General features: G+C 53.2%; 5 protein-coding genes across 5 annotated transcripts; 3 read left to right on the top strand and 2 right to left on the bottom strand.

The window, feature by feature from the left end:
- Window positions 1-174: 174 nt before the first annotated feature.
- On the top strand, window positions 175-2,896 carry BJX68DRAFT_270096 (ADC synthase; the record flags this gene model as incomplete). The annotated part of the gene is made up of 5 exons (XM_071046523.1): window positions 175-323; window positions 410-720; window positions 767-2,169; window positions 2,218-2,319; window positions 2,378-2,896. 5 exons carry the CDS (start codon window positions 175-177, stop codon window positions 2,894-2,896), a joined length of 2,484 nt encoding a protein of 827 aa, XP_070895726.1.
- Window positions 2,897-5,483: 2,587 nt separating this feature from the next.
- BJX68DRAFT_257426 (major facilitator superfamily domain-containing protein) lies at window positions 5,484-7,239 on the top strand (the record flags this gene model as incomplete). Its single annotated transcript, XM_071043339.1, has 4 exons — window positions 5,484-5,498; window positions 5,582-5,919; window positions 5,978-6,437; window positions 6,532-7,239. The coding sequence occupies 4 exons, from the start codon at window positions 5,484-5,486 to the stop codon at window positions 7,237-7,239; spliced, it is 1,521 nt and encodes a 506-aa protein (XP_070895725.1).
- A 149-nt stretch (window positions 7,240-7,388) lies between these two features.
- Window positions 7,389-13,163, bottom strand: BJX68DRAFT_257425 (uncharacterized protein; the record flags this gene model as incomplete). The annotated part of the gene is made up of 5 exons (XM_071043338.1): window positions 7,389-10,350; window positions 10,680-10,759; window positions 10,811-12,424; window positions 12,469-13,060; window positions 13,111-13,163. The coding sequence occupies 5 exons, from the start codon at window positions 13,161-13,163 to the stop codon at window positions 7,389-7,391; spliced, it is 5,301 nt and encodes a 1,766-aa protein (XP_070895724.1).
- Window positions 13,164-13,216: 53 nt separating this feature from the next.
- BJX68DRAFT_155065 (MCT family MFS transporter) lies at window positions 13,217-15,007 on the top strand. The gene is made up of 2 exons (XM_071036741.1): window positions 13,217-13,893; window positions 13,950-15,007. Exons 1-2 carry the CDS (start codon window positions 13,537-13,539, stop codon window positions 14,907-14,909), a joined length of 1,317 nt encoding a protein of 438 aa, XP_070895723.1. The 5' UTR covers window positions 13,217-13,536; the 3' UTR covers window positions 14,910-15,007.
- Window positions 15,008-16,278: 1,271 nt separating this feature from the next.
- Window positions 16,279-17,956, bottom strand: BJX68DRAFT_278016 (male sterility protein-domain-containing protein). The gene has a single exon (XM_071048442.1). It carries the CDS (start codon window positions 17,736-17,738, stop codon window positions 16,533-16,535), a length of 1,206 nt encoding a protein of 401 aa, XP_070895722.1. The 5' UTR covers window positions 17,739-17,956; the 3' UTR covers window positions 16,279-16,532.
- Window position 17,957: the final 1 nt, after the last annotated feature.

Below are 17,957 nucleotides of genomic sequence, written 5' to 3'. Positions count from 1 at the left end.
CAGGATTGCAGTATTCCGTGCTCAGGCGGCTGGCTGAGTCTTGACTCGGCAGCATGTCGACATGACAGCCACGCCAGGACCCGTGCAGAAACATTAAATAGACCTAGCAAGGTGAGTTGGCGTAGCTTAGCAGGAAGTGCATACCACTGCAGCTTCCATTATACTTGAGTGAAAATGGGTACATTGAAAGTCCTCATCATCGACCATTATGACTCCTACACGAACAACATCCTTCAGCTCCTCCAGGGCACCGGGTTAGATGAGTCCGGCCAGGAATACCCCGAATGGAGCGTTGCCATTGTGCGGTTTGATCAGTTTTCGTGGTATGTACCACCGCCCATAGCTCTTCCCTTTGCGGTTTTCACTTGCTCCTTCCTATTGACGTCCCATCTGACCATTCCATCACCAGGGAAACCTTCTCAACCGAGCTTCTTCCTTCCCTAGATGCCATCATTCTATCGCCGGGCCCCGGCAGCCCAGAGCGCGAGGCGGACTTTGGGTTCAACTCGCGCCTCATCACCGAAGCGAATATCCCCATCCTAGGCATCTGCCTTGGTCATCAGGGCATTGGGACGACATTTGGCGCGAGGATCATTCATACCCCGAACATCAAGCACGGTCAGATTTGCCAGGTCAGTCACAAGGGCATCGGTGTCCTCAAGGACTTGCCGCAGGGATTCGACGCCGTGAGGTATAATAGTCTTGTGCTTGGCTATGACAGTACGTACTTCTCTCCAATGGTCGAATCACCGCTAATACGGTGTAGATCTCCCGTCAGATCTTGAAGCTACGGCATGGACGTATGACCCGGAAGATAAATCGCGTAAAGTCCTTATGGGCATTCAGCATCGAAACCGCCCAATTTTTGGCACGCAGTGGCACCCTGAGAGTGTGTGCTCCGCCTATGGCTCGCAGATCCTGCACAATTTCCGAAATATTGCCCTTGACTTCTGGGCGCAGCGAGCACCGTGGAACCGGTGGACCAGCCGCGAGATTGTGAACAATGCCGCCCTCCCTCAGCACATTCAAGACGCGAATGTCATTGTCAAGCAAGCTGCCCGGCGCGAAGTACAAGTTGAGTCCGCGGCCTCCTCACCCGAAGTCTTCGCATATGTTGTCAAGTCGGTTGCCCTTGGCAAAGGTCCCCCAGCACCACTCGTGTTCCAGAGTTTAGTCAAGGGAGCATCTCCAGACGGCGAGGTATGGCTGGATAGCGCCAAAGTCCGCGACAGCCATTCACGCAACTCATACTTTGCCTCGGCCGCGTTTGCGCTCAGTTATGCAACCAAGACGCAGTCGCTTTCGATATTCCAGAATGGGGAGGAGCTCGCCACGCAGCGTCTTCAGACGAGCTATTGGACATGGCTTGAGCACTTCCACCAGGATATCATTCAAAACAACATCGAAACTCTGTCCCCTGATCTTCTTGGTCAAGAGACAGAGGTTGGCCAGCCGCTTCTTCAGGTCGGACTCCTCGGCTACTTTGGATACGAGCTGAAGAGGGAGTCGCTTCCGGGATACGCGTATACACCGTCGGCTCAAGGTGCCCGAGGCCATTCTGACAGTCGGCTGTTATTCTCAAATACTGTCCTCCGTCTCGATAACTATACAGGCGAATGGACGTTGTTTGGATTGATACAAAAGGGCGAGTATGACCCAATCGGGCAGTTTATTGGCGCTCGTCAGAGTGTGGGCATCAGCGATGTCCAATTCGGCGATTTGGTCGCTCGAGCACGAACGGTCTTTGCAGCTTCACAGCTACCTTCCGTCAAGCAGGAACCACTGCCGCCCTTCATCGCCCTCGACAATGAGGATTCATATTCTCAGACTATCCGCGAGGCCCAAGAGGCTATTAAGGAGGGAGAGACCTACGAACTAACCTTAACCACAAAGTTCCAGGCCCAAAGCCCCAAGGTCGACCCATATTCACTATACTTGGCACTCAGAGCTCGGAACCCAGCGCCTTACTCCGCTTATATCAATTTCCCTTCACACGACTTATCTATCCTGTCTTCGTCTCCGGAGCGGTTTATATCTGTTGATCCCAGCGGCGTTGCAGAGATGAAGCCCATCAAGGGGACGCTGGCCGTAAGCCCTGATCCGGTGGAGGACGAGCGTCGGAAGAATCAGCTCGCGACTGACGTTAAGGAACTCGCTGAGAATCTCATGGTATGTGCCCCTTTTCTGTTGGAAGATGGCGATGCCTGACAGATCCAGATCGTCGATTTGATCCGCTCCGACCTCCACAATATATCTCCTTCAACTTCAATCAAGGTGCCGAAGCTGCTACACGTTGAGAGCTACGAAACCGTCCACCAGGTACGTACCCTATCCCACCAGACTCTCTCTCATTGAATCCTCATCTAACACCCCACAGCTCGTCACAACAATACAATCCAACATTCCACCCTCAATCAGCCGGGTAAAAGTAATCGAGCGCTGCTTCCCCCCAGGCTCCATGACCGGCGCGCCCAAACTGCGCTCCGTGCAAATCCTCGACGGCCTCGAGCAGCACCGCGAACGCGGGATCTACTCCGGAAGTCTCGGCTACCTCTGCGCAAGCGGGAGCGTCGACCAGTCCGTCGTCATCCGCACGATTGTCCGGACAGGTAACGAGCTGGAACTCGGCGCCGGTGGCGCCATTACATGGCTTAGTGAGGCGGATAGAGAGTGGGATGAGGTGTTGGTGAAGGCGAATGCGGTTGCGGAGGCGATGCCCGCCGTGAAGAAGGACGTGCAGGCTTCTGCACCTCTGTCGGTGTCTGCGTCTGGGTCGAAGGGCTGGGGTGGAAAGGAGATTGGGAAGCACGTTGCGCTTAGCAAGAGGGGAAGAGAGGTTCCCGGGGGGAATCTGTGGCGCTCGCTGTATAATCTGCTTTTCCATCATGTTTTGTAGGAGGTTTCTCTGCCATGTGGGTCGAATTGCAGTTCCAAGTCATCCAGGAAGGAAATCTGTACTTGTTGCCCGGTGCACACTATCCTTGGATATCGTTCCTGAACTTTACGTTTCGAATAATAGCAAGGGGGGTAGAGTTTCATTGAATCCTTAAAGCTATTTATATTGCATAATGCTTTGCTAACGCCACGGCATGGCATGTCATGGCCTATGGGGGGCTCATACAGGGTGATGTGATGCCTGGAAATCAGGGGTTCTAGTTCAGTCTAAGTATTTCAAATAGAATCCAGCGAGACAGAACGAAATGAGCCGGTCTTGAACTACCCCTGTCCATGATATAATCAAAGATACGGTACAGGTATGTCCTTGTGTTGTCGAAGAGAATCTGAGCAGAAGTTCGTTCACCCGTCATTGTCCACCGTCATTCCGCTGATAATGGAATCCGGGCGTTTACTATGCAGTCAACTCCAACTTTGGCTGACGGCTGTTGGCGCGGGGTTACTGTCTGGTCCGTGTGTATGTAGTCTAGTGCTGACTTGAGGGGCGCGGCAGGCTATTATGTGTGTCTTGTGTCTGGCAAGGGCTCAGCCGATCGTGTCCCAGTGAGAGCTGAGTTCGTGGATAGATGATGGGCTGCCGGGTCTCCGTAGTCTGTGCGAATTGTATAATACTGGGTGTCGCTTGCAAGGTGGCCAGAGCATGGGCCCGACAGGACACATCCCCCTGGTCTAGCCACCACGATTGGCGGCCAAGTGTTGGACTGGATCAGCCTGCTGCATTCCATTCACCCCAAGGAAACGCTGCTGGGCATGCTGCTGCCTTGCTTCGCATCCCTTACTTGAAACGCATGTAACTCAAATGTCGTCCTCAAGCTGACGGACACCTTCGACCCTCGACGATTCATTGGAATTGCCTACAGTCTTTATCAAATGTCGAGAGCCTACAGTATCAGGATGTTCCTTCCAAGTTGCATAATTGTTCGCTTTATGTGGGGTAGGCACAGGAATCACAAGACTGAATCGAGATTCCAGATCGAGATCTGAAAGACTAAGCAGTCACTATGCAGTTCCGAATTCGCCGGGGTATCCTTTTGCTGATGATAAGCTTTTTCTCTCATCATCCTATTCGAGTGAGGGCAGAAGAGTTTCTGGAGACAGATGAGAGGTATTGTCTGTGACAAGCCCTGCACTGTTCGCTTCCCTGCTAGCCTTTTGACGCAGTCTGTCTAGCCAGCTTGGCCGAAAACATTGGTGGCGCGATTCATGGGCCTGAAGCCCTTATTGCAGGCGGACAGAGACACTACCATTTCGTCTCCCCTTGGGCTTGGAAGAGTCATCAACAAGCCCAACTGGCGCTCTCGAGTTGTTGGTCTTGTTGCATTTGTACGCTTCCCACTCCTCCACTTCTCTCCCCCTTTCCTGCATCCCTCCTCCTGGCTTTCATGCAATCTCACCGCGGGACACTTGCGCGTGGAACAACTCAAGCAGATCATCCCCAGCAGCAACACGAATATTCATATTACCCCAAACAAGCGGTTTCTTTGTTGCCGACGTCACCGGGGGTATCCATTACAGGCACGAGATTCTGGACTTTGACGCCCTTGTCAAGAATGCTGCAGGCATCGACTTTGCCAGCCAGCGACCACGCGAAGCCACCGTAGCACGGGTGAAACATAACTCGGATGGAAGCCTCCATGTCACGTACCACGACGATGTTAGCCAGGCTTGGCTGTCTGTCCGCTGCGTCTCCTCGTGGGAGACCATGCTTCCATTATCGGCATATCTCGCGGTTTTATCTGTAATAGGCCGGAAGTTGTTAGTGCTCCTATAGCAATTATATATCTGTTACTACACCAGCCTACTAGTAGTATGACAGTGAATCCTTCCATCTTGCATAGTTTCGTTAGGTACTGCCCGACTCAAAGGCCGAGGTCCTCAACTTGTAGATCCATGGCTATTTGATTGGAACAATTAAACGGATACCGTGCTCTGCCTGATTTACTACTCTTGGCCTGCGCCCTCACCACGGTCGACTATTGAATCTGGACCTTGGAATGAGATGCGTTCCTGGCTTCATGGAGGTACCTCCATTCGTCGCATCGCCTGTATGGGACGGACCAATCGGACGCACGCGCTCGCAACTCCGAGGTGGCTTGTTTCTGGGCCTGGCTAAATTTGTCACGCCAAACGCCGGCAATAACGATCTGAGACATTCCGGGGTCTGCTTGTTTCAAAGCAGAGGGATCTCGATTCCTGGTTGTTTGTGGCCGCTATACGGCGTTGTATTGGCAGTCCTTGTATAAGAGGCTCCCTTGGCTCAATTCGTCAATGTACAATATTGGCTATCAATTACATATTGGCATTATATGCATGATACCCGCACGATGTCGATGACTATGACTCTAGAGGAGATTGAGCTCACAACTATCCAGGAGGATAGAGTGCCCGATGCAGCCAAGACGATGGTATCCCTGAACGCTCAATCGAACCCCAACGGTGACAGAGTCGGATCCGGCCAGCTCCCTCCAATCTCTGCGGATGGGCAGAATGAAGCAGTCGAGGGTGGTAGAATTCGAATCGTCGCCTTGATGGCTGCCCTCTGCGTGAGCTACCTCGATGAACCCCTATTTCCCTCCTTCGCTGAAATGCAGTGCCCAATCGTACCTAACACCACGCTATGCACCAGTTATCCCTCTTCATCGCCGCCCTCGACCAAACGATCGTCGCAACCTCCCTCCCAATAATCGCATCGCGCCTCAACTCTGCAAGCGGCTACACCTGGGTGGGAGGCGCATACCTGCTAGCCAGTGCAGCCGCAGCCCCAATCTGGACCAAGGCGTCGGATATCTGGGGCCGCAAGCCAATTCTACTCGCGGCCGTGCTCTTGTTCTTCCTTAGCTCCATTATCTGTGCCGCAGCGGTGGACATGAATATGCTCATTGCGGGGAGAGCGGTGCAGGGGACTGCTGGCGGTGGATTGCTCCAGCTCGTTATGGTTGTTGTTTCGGATTTGTTTAGTGTACGGTGAGTTGTGGTATGATGTGATTGATGTTGCACATTGTGTGAAACTGACAAGTTCCAGAGAACGAGGCCTCTACATGGGCATCCTCGAATTCATGTGGACAATCTCTGGCGGCCTGGGCCCCATCCTCGGCGGTGTCTTCTCCGAATACGTCTCGTGGCGCTGGAACTTCTGGATCAACCTCCCCATCTGCGCAATCGCATTCGTCCTCCTCTTTTTCTATCTCGACGTCCATAACCCACGAACCCCCATGATCGATGGCCTCAAGGCAATCGACTGGCTGGGCAGTGCGTCCATCTTGGGCTTCACGCTAATGGTCCTGCTGGGTCTGAACTTTGGCGGCGAAGTCTTCCCCTGGGATTCGGCGAATGTCATCTGTCTCCTTGTCTTTGGGTCACTGTGTATAGGGCTGTTCTACTACGGGGAAAAGTACGTGGCTAAATATCCGCTCATGCCCCTTGAGCTATTGAAAGACCGCTCGGTTGTTGCAACCCTCCTCGTCACTCTATTCCACGGCGCAGTACGTATCCCTTTGGAATCCTCAGACCCTTCCTTTCTACCTTCCTTTCCCCATAGTTACCTAGGCTAATCTAACCCTGCAAACTTTCTTTCAGGTCTTCATCGCCTGCGAATACTACCTCCCCCTCTACTTCCAATCCGCCCAACGGGCCTCCCCGATGCACTCAGGCCTACTCATCCTCCCCTTCGTGGTCGCCGAGGGCGTCTTCAGCGGGATCTCCGGGTATCTAATCCACCGGACGGGGAAATACCTCGGGCAAATCTGGATCGGCACTGCACTGCTCTGTCTGGGGACTGGACTATTCATCCGATTGGACCCGCATTCCTCGCTCGCGGAGCTAGTAGCCCTGCAAGTCCTTGCGGGCGCCGGGTCCGCGCTTCTGTTTGCGCCGCCGCTGATTGCGCTGCAGGCGATGGTCAGGCAGGAGGATACGGCGAGCGCCACGGGGATGTTGGGGTTTGTTCGGACGCTTGCCATGTCCGTTTCCATTGTTGTCGGGGGGGTAGTCTTTCAGAACAGCATGGCACGAGAGCGAGACGCGTTGCAAGGCGCTGGGATCGCGGAGGCGCTTGTTGAGCGGCTCACGGGGTCTTCGGCGGCGGCGAGTACGGAGCTTGTCAAGACAGTGCAGGATCCGGCCATGGTCGAGGCTCTGGCAGATACGTTTGCGGCGAGCTTGCGGAATGTCTGGATCATGTACACCGGTATGGCGGGGATTGCGGCGGTGGCGAGTGTGTTGATTCGCAATAGGCCGTTGAGCGTGGAGCATACGGAGACAAGGACGGGACTTAAGCAGGAATGAGCCGTGGGTGACTGTATTATTCTCGGCTTTGGCAAGACTTGTGATCTATATATCCTAGATAGACATGCACAAGCCGGTACAATGATAAATCGACCAGCCTAACTCATGCAGTCCAGCCACACTACCTACATTAAAAATAGAAGGAAGTCTTACTTCTCCGCCCAATTCACCCTCCCACTGCGGAACTGACTAACCAGCCCAATGGGCAACAGTCCCGGATCGACCACATTGAATCCTCCAAACCGCTCCACGAGCTCAGGCCCATACAGCTGCGCAATCCACTTCCAGTACGACGACATGTACCGCCACGGCGACCTGATGCCGGACAGGTTATTCTGCGATTCCAGTTGGCTGAGGCCGAGCGTGACGGGTCCTGAGACGTCCTGCTCAATGTCTTCGGGCTTAGGGCGTTTTAGCAGCTGGTCGTAGATTGAGACGAGTTGTTTTCCGAAGCCGTAATCGAGGAGTTCGCGGTGCCGAGTGTACTCTTCAAAGGACATAAAACTGTCCGCGTCTTCGGGGCGAAAGGATTGTTTCGCGGCGAGACGGTCCTTGTCTGTGTTGGAGTAGCGGCGTTTCAACGAAGTGTAGGCGCTTCGTTCGGCGTCGAGGAACTCGTCGAGGAGGGTGTTTGGATCTGCGACGACGGAGTCGTGGAGGCTGACGAGGTTTATGAATGGGCTCGAGAGCTCGAGGCCCCCGAGGTCGATTGGAAGGAAGAAATAGCCATCGGGGATGTTTTCGGTTCCGAAGCGCGACCGGATTGTGTCACGTAGGTATGTGATCACGCTGCTCTCTCCCTTACCACCGTCGGGGCCGAGCGAGAATACCTCCCGCTGGATACGCTCGTGAGTTTGCAGCATCATGTCGACATGCGCCTGTCCGAAGCAGTTCGCGGGCTTGCCAAAGTTGTACGTGAAGAATGTCGAGGCGTAGGAGTTCCAGGCCTGAATCCAGCCAAAGACGCTGCCTTGCTTATCGTCGAGCTGGCGCTGCAGTTCCTTGATGTGGTCGTCGACCATCTCTTGGTCGATCTCAAAGCGGCCGGATTCGGAATTTAGGTAAAGCATGCCCCATCGAATCTTGCCGCTGGGTAGGGACGAGTGGAGAGTGGACTTCTGGGAAGGCTGCGCTTTGATGTGGGCGCCTCCACTCTTGTCTTCGCTCACGGAAATACCCATGGTCTTGTTGAATTGTTGGATAGCCTGCCACGCTGCAACGCACGTCTGCTGCTCGCGTGACCAGAACCACATATCGTCGTTGACTCTCCAGAGTATCTCGCCGTTACACTCTTTGTTGATCATGAAGTCCAGGCAGAACAGAGTTACTTCCCCAAACACCTCGCTAAGGACGTGGGATCCTGGGGTTCCCCGTCTGCGAGTACGTGGCTCAGCGTCAGGCTCGTCGATAAACCTCAAGGGGGCAGTCAAGAACTTCTCAAAGAAAGTGAGCCACTTTTCTGATACACCGAGAAACTCGAGGACACCGAGGATAGTCGGGTGGGGTAGACTCGGGTACAGCGACTCGTACTGGGCTCGGAAGCACGTAATTTCGCCATGCAGCCGCTTGTTGATGATCGTGTCCGCGCTCAAAAGAAGTAGCAGATTCTGCTTCGCCTGCATTTGGTTGCCGGGCGTCTTGACGTTCCCGGCCAAGTGATCATCATAGGAGCGATCAGGATCGTAGTTGGCATCGTCGCCATCGAACAGACCAAATCCCATGTCCTCGTCGGACTCTTCCTTCTCCTCAGCCTCCCGGGGCCCCCGGCTGTCCATAAAACGGGCGTTGAACGACCCTTGTGGCCTTTGGAGCATCTTGATGGATCGGGAAGCCATCTGGGACTGCATGGACTGAATGCTTTGAGCTGGGGCTGCTTGTAGAGGGGCGTGATTGGCTTCTTCCTCGCCTTCCTCCTGTTTCCTGATTTGGTGCTCGCTGTCAAGGAGCTGCGAGACAAAGTATGCTCGCCGATGAATAGCTTCCTTTGTGATTTGCAGGCTGGGCTTGTCCCCGCGTTTGTCGAGGAAGAAGTCGCGACGCTTCTTGTCGATCGCAGGGACAGTTGATCGCAGTGACTTCCAGTAGTCTCGGGTCTTTCTGAAATCATCCAGCGCTGATTTGAAAAAGACAGACCACTTGACCCCGATGTACTGGAGGAAAATAGCCTGGATGAGGTCTTCATGCATGTAGATGTGGTAGGTGCCGTTCATTTGGCGTCTTTGCTCAACGGCGACCGAAGGTCCCCAGGTCCACGATTGGAGGCCTGCCATTCTCATGTTCAGCACGTCCGCCAGTTCTGTAAGGACGGTGTTGTCGTTTCGGAAGTCCCGCAGCACAGCACGTTGTTTATCGGTCACCAGGTCGGAGTGCAGGAGGCTGTTGATCACCCAGTTGAGGGTGCTAACATCGAAAGATGCCCTGGTCAAGCTGGCTTCGAATGCCGCCACTCTGTCCCGGAGCGCCCGGAGCCTCTTTTCCACGTTGCGTTCCTTGTCAGTTTCTCCAGCTGGTTCCGACAGACCCAGGTTTGAGAAAAGGTCGTTGAGGAAAGCCTTGACCGTTGCGGCGTCGTGGCCAGCGGGAGTGAAGACAAAATCCTCCCATTCCTTCCTTGATTCCAATTTGGCAGCACTGGCAAGCTTTTCAAAGTCGTCGTTCGATGAGGCAGACGTGCCCGGGCTTCGATTCTTCTTGACTGACAGCCACTCCATCGTGAGCTGTGCGAACAAGGTGGCGTACTCATATTTGAGAGTCTGTATGTCGAGGTGGCTCAGAAGGGATTGTCGCCACCGCTCTATAGTATCCGGCGAGATGGCTGGGTCATGTTCGGCCTGTTTGAGAAAACGATCGAGATTCGAGAGGGCAACCTCGAGCTGGCGGTGATCGCTCGAGTTGTGGACGACGCGGCCGTCCTTGACGCTGATGTTGAAGCAAGCCTTTACTCCATCGCCGAGTGCGCGTACCTTGTCGACTGGAGAGCCCGAGGACTCTGCAGTCTCCAAGGCAGCCGCTTTGCGCTTCAGGAAGATTTGGCGCTTGTTGGAGAGTTCCTCGAGCTTGGCGTCGGTGATGTGCTGCAGTGTTTGCGAATACTCCGAGTTAGACATGTTGCTGTTGTTGCAGTGTCTTAAGGTGGATGAAGAAGAGATGTTGGGAAAGAGAGCGTTGAGAGTGAGGAATCAAAAAAAGGAACTAGGAAGGAGTGGTAAGGGCCGAGGTATTTATGAGGTTGAGCTGCCTGCCATCCTTTCAAGGTCGGTTGGTGGGGTTTGGAAGGTGCACCCCAGGTATGACGGATTGAGGCTGAGCTGCGTCGAGTATCGCCCCCCGATTGGCTGCCACTGTGACTCAACCCTGCGGGGAGGCCTTCAATGTGTTGTGAGTGTTGCCTGATTGTTGACTCAAAAGGGATAACATTAATCTACCTTCGTTTGCCTCACATCATAAATGGTCGGCTTTCGTCGTTCAGTACCCAACTCATGGGCTCCGCATTACCCAGATTGAAGAAGGTTTCGGACATCTTCCCCACTGATTAGTACCGGTCGCGCCTTTTCGAACTTGAGTTACTCACAATAAACTCCCAGTCGCCCATAAAAGCCGGGGTCCGATTCAGGCCCATCTCATCCATCATACTGACATCCAGACTACTGGCACTCTGACCAGCCTTCTCCTCCAAGAATGCTAGGCATCGTTGTTCCGCCTCCTCTGCTGCCTGTAGGAGCAGGCCTGGCATTTTACTCTTTTCTACCCCCTGCCGAAGGCCCTCGATCTGCGCTGTAATCATCGAGGCGAGCAGATATCCCTTAATGTTAGTCTCGCCACATTCGATCGTAGTCCATATCCGTGCTTTGGCTTCCGAGATCAGCGAAAACAGATCGCGGCGGTAGGGGTTCGGGCCTAGACTGTCTTCATCTTGAAGCTGCGTCTTGAGTTCCAATGCTACGTACATGGTCGAGATCATGGAGCCCAGGCGAAAGAAGCCAAAGCCGCATGTCACAAGCCGTGTCAAGGTATCCTGGTTTGAGACGGGCTCATCGCGAAGCGGCATTGATGTCACCAATGGTGATGATGGGTAGGTGTCGCACCAGAGCTTCAGAGAACTTTCTATAATCACCTTCCTTGAAAATGCGTATGCTGCCTCGCGTAGTGATGGCTCAAAGAACGGGAAGTGGGCGCAGCAGAGGTAGTAATTTATGATGAAGTCGAGCACGCGGGTCTCGAACGACGAAGGCGAGGGCCCAGTTTTTAAGCTATAGCCTCGCAGTGTTCGGCATATCGTTCTGTATGATGCTCTAAGCTCGGCATCCAATTCAAGGGCGTCTTGGTACGATCCATAGGAGTTGAGATCGTTGAGAAATTTAGCAATCGAGAGGCGCTGCGACCAGGTCTGACGGAGCGCTCTGGCGATAAACGTTTGCGTGTACTCCTCATCGCCCTTGGCTACAGGATCTTCAGTCAATAGTTGCTCGTCATCGAAATTTCCTGGCGGTTCGCAGTCAAAGTCTGACAGAGACAACAGCGGCGCGCCGCCTGAGACGATGCTTGCCTGTAGGCAAAGCTCCATAATGGTATTCCACAATCTCCGGCGCATCTCCGCAGCGAGTGTCGTTCGGTTCGGGAGGTGGGAAGGGTCTCTGTGGAGTCCCATGTATAGTGCTGTGCGGAGCAGCGCGCCGGCAGAGATCCAGGTCGAGTCACCTCCCACGTTGATGCATTCCCGTGCGATCATCAAAAGAACCCTGCTCTGCAGGGACTGAATATTTAACCGAGTCTTGAAGTCCGGATCCGAAAGCCAGGTGTGTGCCTCGTAAACCCATCGAACGGCGGAAGGTCTCATTGAGAAATAGTCATCATACGTGATTGCACCCAGCGCAAGAACCAACTTCAGTTGAACAGTAAACGCGATACTTGGTTTTGCATCCGTAACCCACAGCGCATCGTAATCGGTTTTGAAAGTCGGTATATGCAGGATGCGAAACGTCGTCTCGATCGTCCGTAGATAGCAATCGACCAGTTCATCTGCGACGCCTTTCGGGGGTAAATCTGAAGTCGGCGGCGTGGGCCATTGCGGCGTTCGCTGTGCTTTGATCACTCGCGCCAGCTCCTTGCACTTCTTGAGACTGGTGACGGCCTTGGAGTCTTCTTTGCGGATATGCGGCTCGATCATCTCAAAGACCTCGCGGAACTAACTGGGTCAGTACACGGACACATTGGCGACATGGCACGTACCATCGATGCACCTTGAGCCCAATGGCTCGGCCCAAACAGCCGACTCTTATGCATGACCACATTGCGACTAATCGCGTGCCGTCCATCATCCAAGCGGCTCTCGCGATTGATGTGAAAAGTCCCCGCTATCCCCGACGTCGACGTCTCGATACTAGGCCGTGGATCCGGACGCGGCGAGGAGCTAGTCCCCTGCGTGACTTTTGAGAGTTGCTCTTCCAATCGCTGAATTTTACTCCTCAGACTCTCGACTTCCGAAACGGCTGACTGGCTCGTGCGCGACCAGGAACCCTTTGAGCTAGACGGGACTGATCGCGAGACAGTGCTCGAATTTTGGGATACATTCGCGGTAGGGGGTAGCATCTCGACGCGGTTTGCTTGGGCCTGGGATTGAGCCGGTGCTTGTGGCGCGTGCGAAGTTTGCGCAACTTTGGCGAGATCCAGCTCCAGTGTATGCCTAAATCCGAGATGATGCTGCGGTCGCAAAACATTGTTGCTATCGTATACACACGGTTCGCTTTTCGATTTGACGCAGTTGCTGCAGGGGCTTTCGCGGTTGCATCTTATCTTGCGTCTCCGGCACAAAGTGCATGATCTGGGTTGTCAGCGAAGCTGTTCGTGTACGGTTTGCGCAGAATCTCTCACACTGCTGGCCTTCTCCGGCGACGCTCCGGCGCTGGTGCAGTTGGAGAGATCATCGCGAATCGTCTTGGCTCTTGGCTCGGCCTCGATCTCGCACAAACTCCGATCTATAAAGCGTCAGGTGAAGTGTTCATCCTCAAATCCGAAAGCGAAACCAGATGTTTGCGAAGGAAAAAAAGAAAAGGGTGAGCAAGAGCAGCTGGAGCTAAGCTGCTCGGACTTGCTGTGGAGAGCGCTGCGCTTTTGGTCCGAGTCGCTCGCCTTTTCCCGTCAACCTTTCCTGTTTGGGCTTATCCCCGATTGCTGGCTTAACCCCGTCCACAGCATATAAAAAAGTCGCTGTACAGATGGTATGAGGTGCATCGATATCTCATTATTGTTTCCAAAAACACACTTGATTCTTGAAATCTCTTTACTATATCAATTACTATGGCAGACAGAAACACAATCACGACACGTCCCTCCTCTTCCGACGTCGAGGCACACAAGCCCGCATCTCACACTCCCGGTACACCCAACTCCAACGAGAAAGCATCCACAGACAACTTCGGTCCAGCTCCAGATGGAGGTCTCAAAGCATGGCTCGTTGCAGCCGGTGCTGCCTGTACCATATTCTCGACTCTCGGCTTCGCCAACTCCTTCGGCGTACTTCAAGAGTACTATGCCGTACACCAGCTCCGCGGAGAGTCCGCGGATCGGATCGCCTGGATTGGCTCCCTGTCTGCGTTCTTCCAATTCGCAGCTGGCGGAATTGGCGGGCCACTATTTGATCGATATGGGGCGTGGGTAAGTACACCTCGTCGATACAGTAAATGAACATGCCCTAACAGCCTTGAGCACAGGTCCTCCGCCCCGCCGCAGTTGTGTATATTTTCGCCCTGATGATGACGTCCCTCTGTACAAAGTACTGGCACTTTATGCTTGCCCAGGGAGTCCTAGTCGGTATATCGACAGGCCTCCTGCAGTTTCCAGCAATGGCGGCAGTCTCTCAGTTCTTCGACAAAAAGCGTGCTGCAGCGCTGGGCATCGCAGTGGCAGGGTCTTCGGTCGGCGGCATTGTCTTCCCAATCGCTCTCTCCAAGATGCTTAACAGTTCCTCCCTAGGCTTTGGCTGGTCGATAAGAATTATTGCCTTCATCATGGTCCCGACAATGATCTTCTCGTGCCTCACGGTAACCGCGCGCCTACCACCACGAACAACAGCTTTCTTCATCGGCTCCGCATTTAAAAACACGCTATTCATGCTCATCTGCCTGTCATTCTTTTTCATGCTCCTCGGGATGTTCTCCCCACTATTCTTCATCCCCACCTACGCCGTCTCCCGCGGCACAGAACCAACTCTCGCCTCATACCTCGTGGCAATCGTCAACGGCGCAAGCACATTCGGCCGCATCATTCCAGGCATCCTCGCGGATAAATTCGGCCGCCTCAACGCCTTTGGTATTGGCGGAATCGCCACGGGGATCATTATCTGCTGCATGAACGAAGCAACCAGCACCGCGGGGCTCATCGTGTATTCCGTCATCTTCGGGTTCTGGTCGGGCACGATTATTTCGGGAGGGAGTGCGGCAATCACGCTGTGTGTGAAGCGGCCGCAAGAGTTTGGGACGTATCTAGGTTCGGGGATTGCGATGGTTGGGTGTGCAGTGCTTGTTGGCCCACCGGTTAGTGGTGTGCTGGTTGATAAGTATGGTGGGTTTTTGGAACTGGCGCTGTTTAGTGGGATTATCTGTACGTTTGGGGGTGTTGTTGCGTTGGGGAGTAAGATGGCTACCAAGGAAGGTCTATTTGGAAGGATTTGAAGATTTATTGAGATGAAGATTGTAATATAGCTTGGAGGTGATCAACTCCACTCATCATAAAAGCAAATTGTCTTGGCATTCCGATAGAAAAAGCCCGGGGACATCCCTGTTTCACTAAAAATATACTCTGCAGGTTTATCTCCGTTCAATAGTACAACAACGGCCGCCGTTTCAACTTTTGCTGGGCTCCAATTCGATTGGGAAGCAAAGCTCTAGCACGCAGCTACTTTAGGCTAAGGGGCTTTGGGGTACAAAGTGGATATAATCGTAGCTTCGGCAACATGATGGAATGATATCTGACGCACCATATTTAGGCAAACAGCGTCATCAGACAGGATATCCACCGATAGCTTATTTTGCTCGTACTCAACGCTCCTTGTGAGACCTCCTTCGGTCAGTATAATGGGATGTTGTAACTCGCGAATAGCCGTATCACATGTGAGAAGATAAAGGAGCGGTACTACCTTGGACACCACAGTCTGGACATTACATCTATAGTCACGCCTTCAAGTTTATGCCAGCTTGGTCGAGACCGTGTGCGACTATTCCCCTTAAGTGTGTGCACCGTGTAGTATGTTGATGTGTGCTTATTGGTGCTATTTCCGGTAGTTATTCTAGCCTCCAGGGTGGCACTCTCATGGTCCTCTCCTCCTGCATCAAATGTTTCCAGGCGCTTCAGTGCTTGGATTTGAGAATGAAGGAAGAATGCGTTGTTGTGGATCCTTCGTAAATATTACCCGATTTGGTACCCAAGACCTGGGGTTAAGTCTGTCTATTTGGGAAGCCTAAACGACGGGCGAGCGGACTTTGGAAGGCGTTTTCCACCCACCAGCGTGAATATCTGGTCCTATGGCCTTTTGGAAGTGCTTTCTAGGGAATATAGCGCTGCTGCGGATTTGAAAAATCTCCGAAAATGCTGTTGTTACGCCATGGTGAAGGCATTCAATCGGAAATATTCCGAGTTCCGTCACAATATATATCATCTGACAGGTATGTTCTTTTAAGCGTTGCACTCGCGTGACCGTCAACCTTAATGTAAGAGCCGTGAGACTAATAACTGGGCCCTCAATGGCTAGTCATAGGCAATAGAATATCCGCCGAAGTAATTATTTGACTGGTGAAGGACAAATCGGATAAGGATCAGGAAGCTTGGCACTGGCTTGGGAGTCAACAGCTTGCGCGACACAACTGGAGAGATGGTCGAAAATCATTCCAAGAGTAGCTACATACTCCGCACAGCCTGAAGAATGTGGCATTGTGGAAGGGAGCCAAAGGGTAAATCCAAGGCGAGTCCGGAGTAACGTGACTTGCTGGCCTGTGCCAAGAAACGGAACTTCCGATCCGCTTCCCACCTTGACTGGACTCTGGAGAACACTTGAAGTTCCGTGGCAAGAAATACCCGAGTGCGTGGTCATCCAGACTCAGCGATCTGTCATGAATACGGCTTTCGCTCCTGCCTTCTTGGCTCCGTCACGCAGATAATGGAACGCGCGACCATCGGGACTCGGTTGACCGACAGACGCGACCGTGATGGTTGACTAGGCTTGGTTTCTCTCTACATTCATTACACTTCTGGGTTATCTTGAAATCAACCTTTTCTTTTCTGAGAGCCTGAGGCTGTCATCACTGTGGGCTATCTAATAAAAAGCGATACATCTTTCGAATCCGTCGCCGCAGGTGCTGCTGTGGATCGTGTTGAGCCGGAACAAGCGCCAACGGTCCGCTAAGTTGCTTCTGGTAAACTGATCTCTTGCACTCGACAGTCCAAGTCGGCGCCTCATCAACTTGGTCTAGTCGATATTTGTTTTGCCACAAGAACGCCGCCATAGCTCGCTGCTTCCGAAACACCTTCGCCATCTCCAATGGTGTGATGCATTCTCTCGCCGTGGATATGACCTCTGCGCCTGTTCTCGTCACATACAACTCAGAAGAACAATGGACAACACCAGTGGTTCGATGTGCGAGATGGAGGAGGCAACAATTAGCGACAAGGTCAACCGGGACTTCCTCGAAGTCGCGGTGCAGCGCCATGCGCTCCATATCCTGGTCGGACAGCGTGACCGTGAGCAACATCTGGTGTAAGGGAATCGCGCTATCTGGCCCGTATAGGGGAAACGGCTCAGCCATTGCTGGTCCGATTGCTGACGGGCGGATAATGAGGACTGGAACAGGTGGTGGCTCACGGAGGAGGAGTCGCTCGGCTAGATGTTTTGCCTGAGCATACGGCCAAGCGTATCGATTGTCTGAAGGCAGTATAGATGGGTCTGCCCCTGGGAGCCCTGCGGCATCCATTTCTGGGTCCGAAACATTGTCCGGCGAGGGATAGGGCCGCTCCTCAACGAGACCTCCGGATTCGAGGAAACTGCTCACCGCTAGGCTCGAGAAATGGATGAAGAGCTGCAAGTTCTTGAATTTGGATGCGGCGTGGAACAGAGCTGTAGCGGTCTGACAGTTGTCTTGCAATGAATCTTCAAGGCTCTGGATGAGGGAGATGTTCGCAGCTGTGTTGATGACTGTCGTAACGTCGTTGCGCAATCTTTCGTGGACGGCGGCATCTAGCCCTAAGCTCGACTTGGACATATCTCCAGTTATGAATTCGACCTTGCCCGAGTCCAGGATATCTTCGATCTGCTCTGGCATGGTCACCTCCCACTTCCGTATCGCATCACCGATCGATTTGCGACACAATGCGTAGATCTTCTTTGTGGGCAACCGCAAAGCTAACTTGTACAGCAGACAACCTCCTAGGCTTCCTGTGGCCCCAGTCAGGAGGATGACCTGGCTCTCATATTGCCCAAGATAGCTTTTCGTTTCCGCTGAGTTATCCATCTTCTCCGTACTTTGAATCGCGGACAAGGAACTCGCTATTACCTTCTGAAAACGTCTCAGAAACGAGAGGAGGATGGTAGAGACGGCATTCTTTTACGAGAGAATGGAAGGACGTCCCAGTGCGCTGTGTTGCCTGTGAAAGAGTTTAATAGCGTGGGGGCTCCCTCGCACAAGGTGTGGTTACTCGTTATTATGCTTGAAGGGCGGCCAGAGAAGGCC

The sequence above is a fragment of the Aspergillus pseudodeflectus genome (genome assembly GCF_044049435.1).
Source record: "Aspergillus pseudodeflectus strain CBS 756.74 chromosome Unknown BJX68scaffold_45, whole genome shotgun sequence".
NCBI lineage: Eukaryota > Fungi > Ascomycota > Eurotiomycetes > Eurotiales > Aspergillaceae > Aspergillus > Aspergillus pseudodeflectus.
This window is presented reverse-complemented; position numbering and strand designations above follow the sequence as displayed.

Excerpts from the sequence above, each read along its gene's own strand:
- BJX68DRAFT_155065 (XM_071036741.1), top strand. The coding sequence starts at position 13,537 with ATGGCAGACAGAAACACAATCACGACACGTCCCTCCTCTTCCGACGTC. Across the intron at positions 13,894-13,949 it reads TTGATCGATATGGGGCGTGG|GTCCTCCGCCCCGCCGCAGT; the intron begins GTAAGTACACCT and ends CCTTGAGCACAG.
- BJX68DRAFT_278016 (XM_071048442.1), bottom strand. The coding sequence starts at position 17,738 with ATGGATAACTCAGCGGAAACGAAAAGCTATCTTGGGCAATATGAGAGC.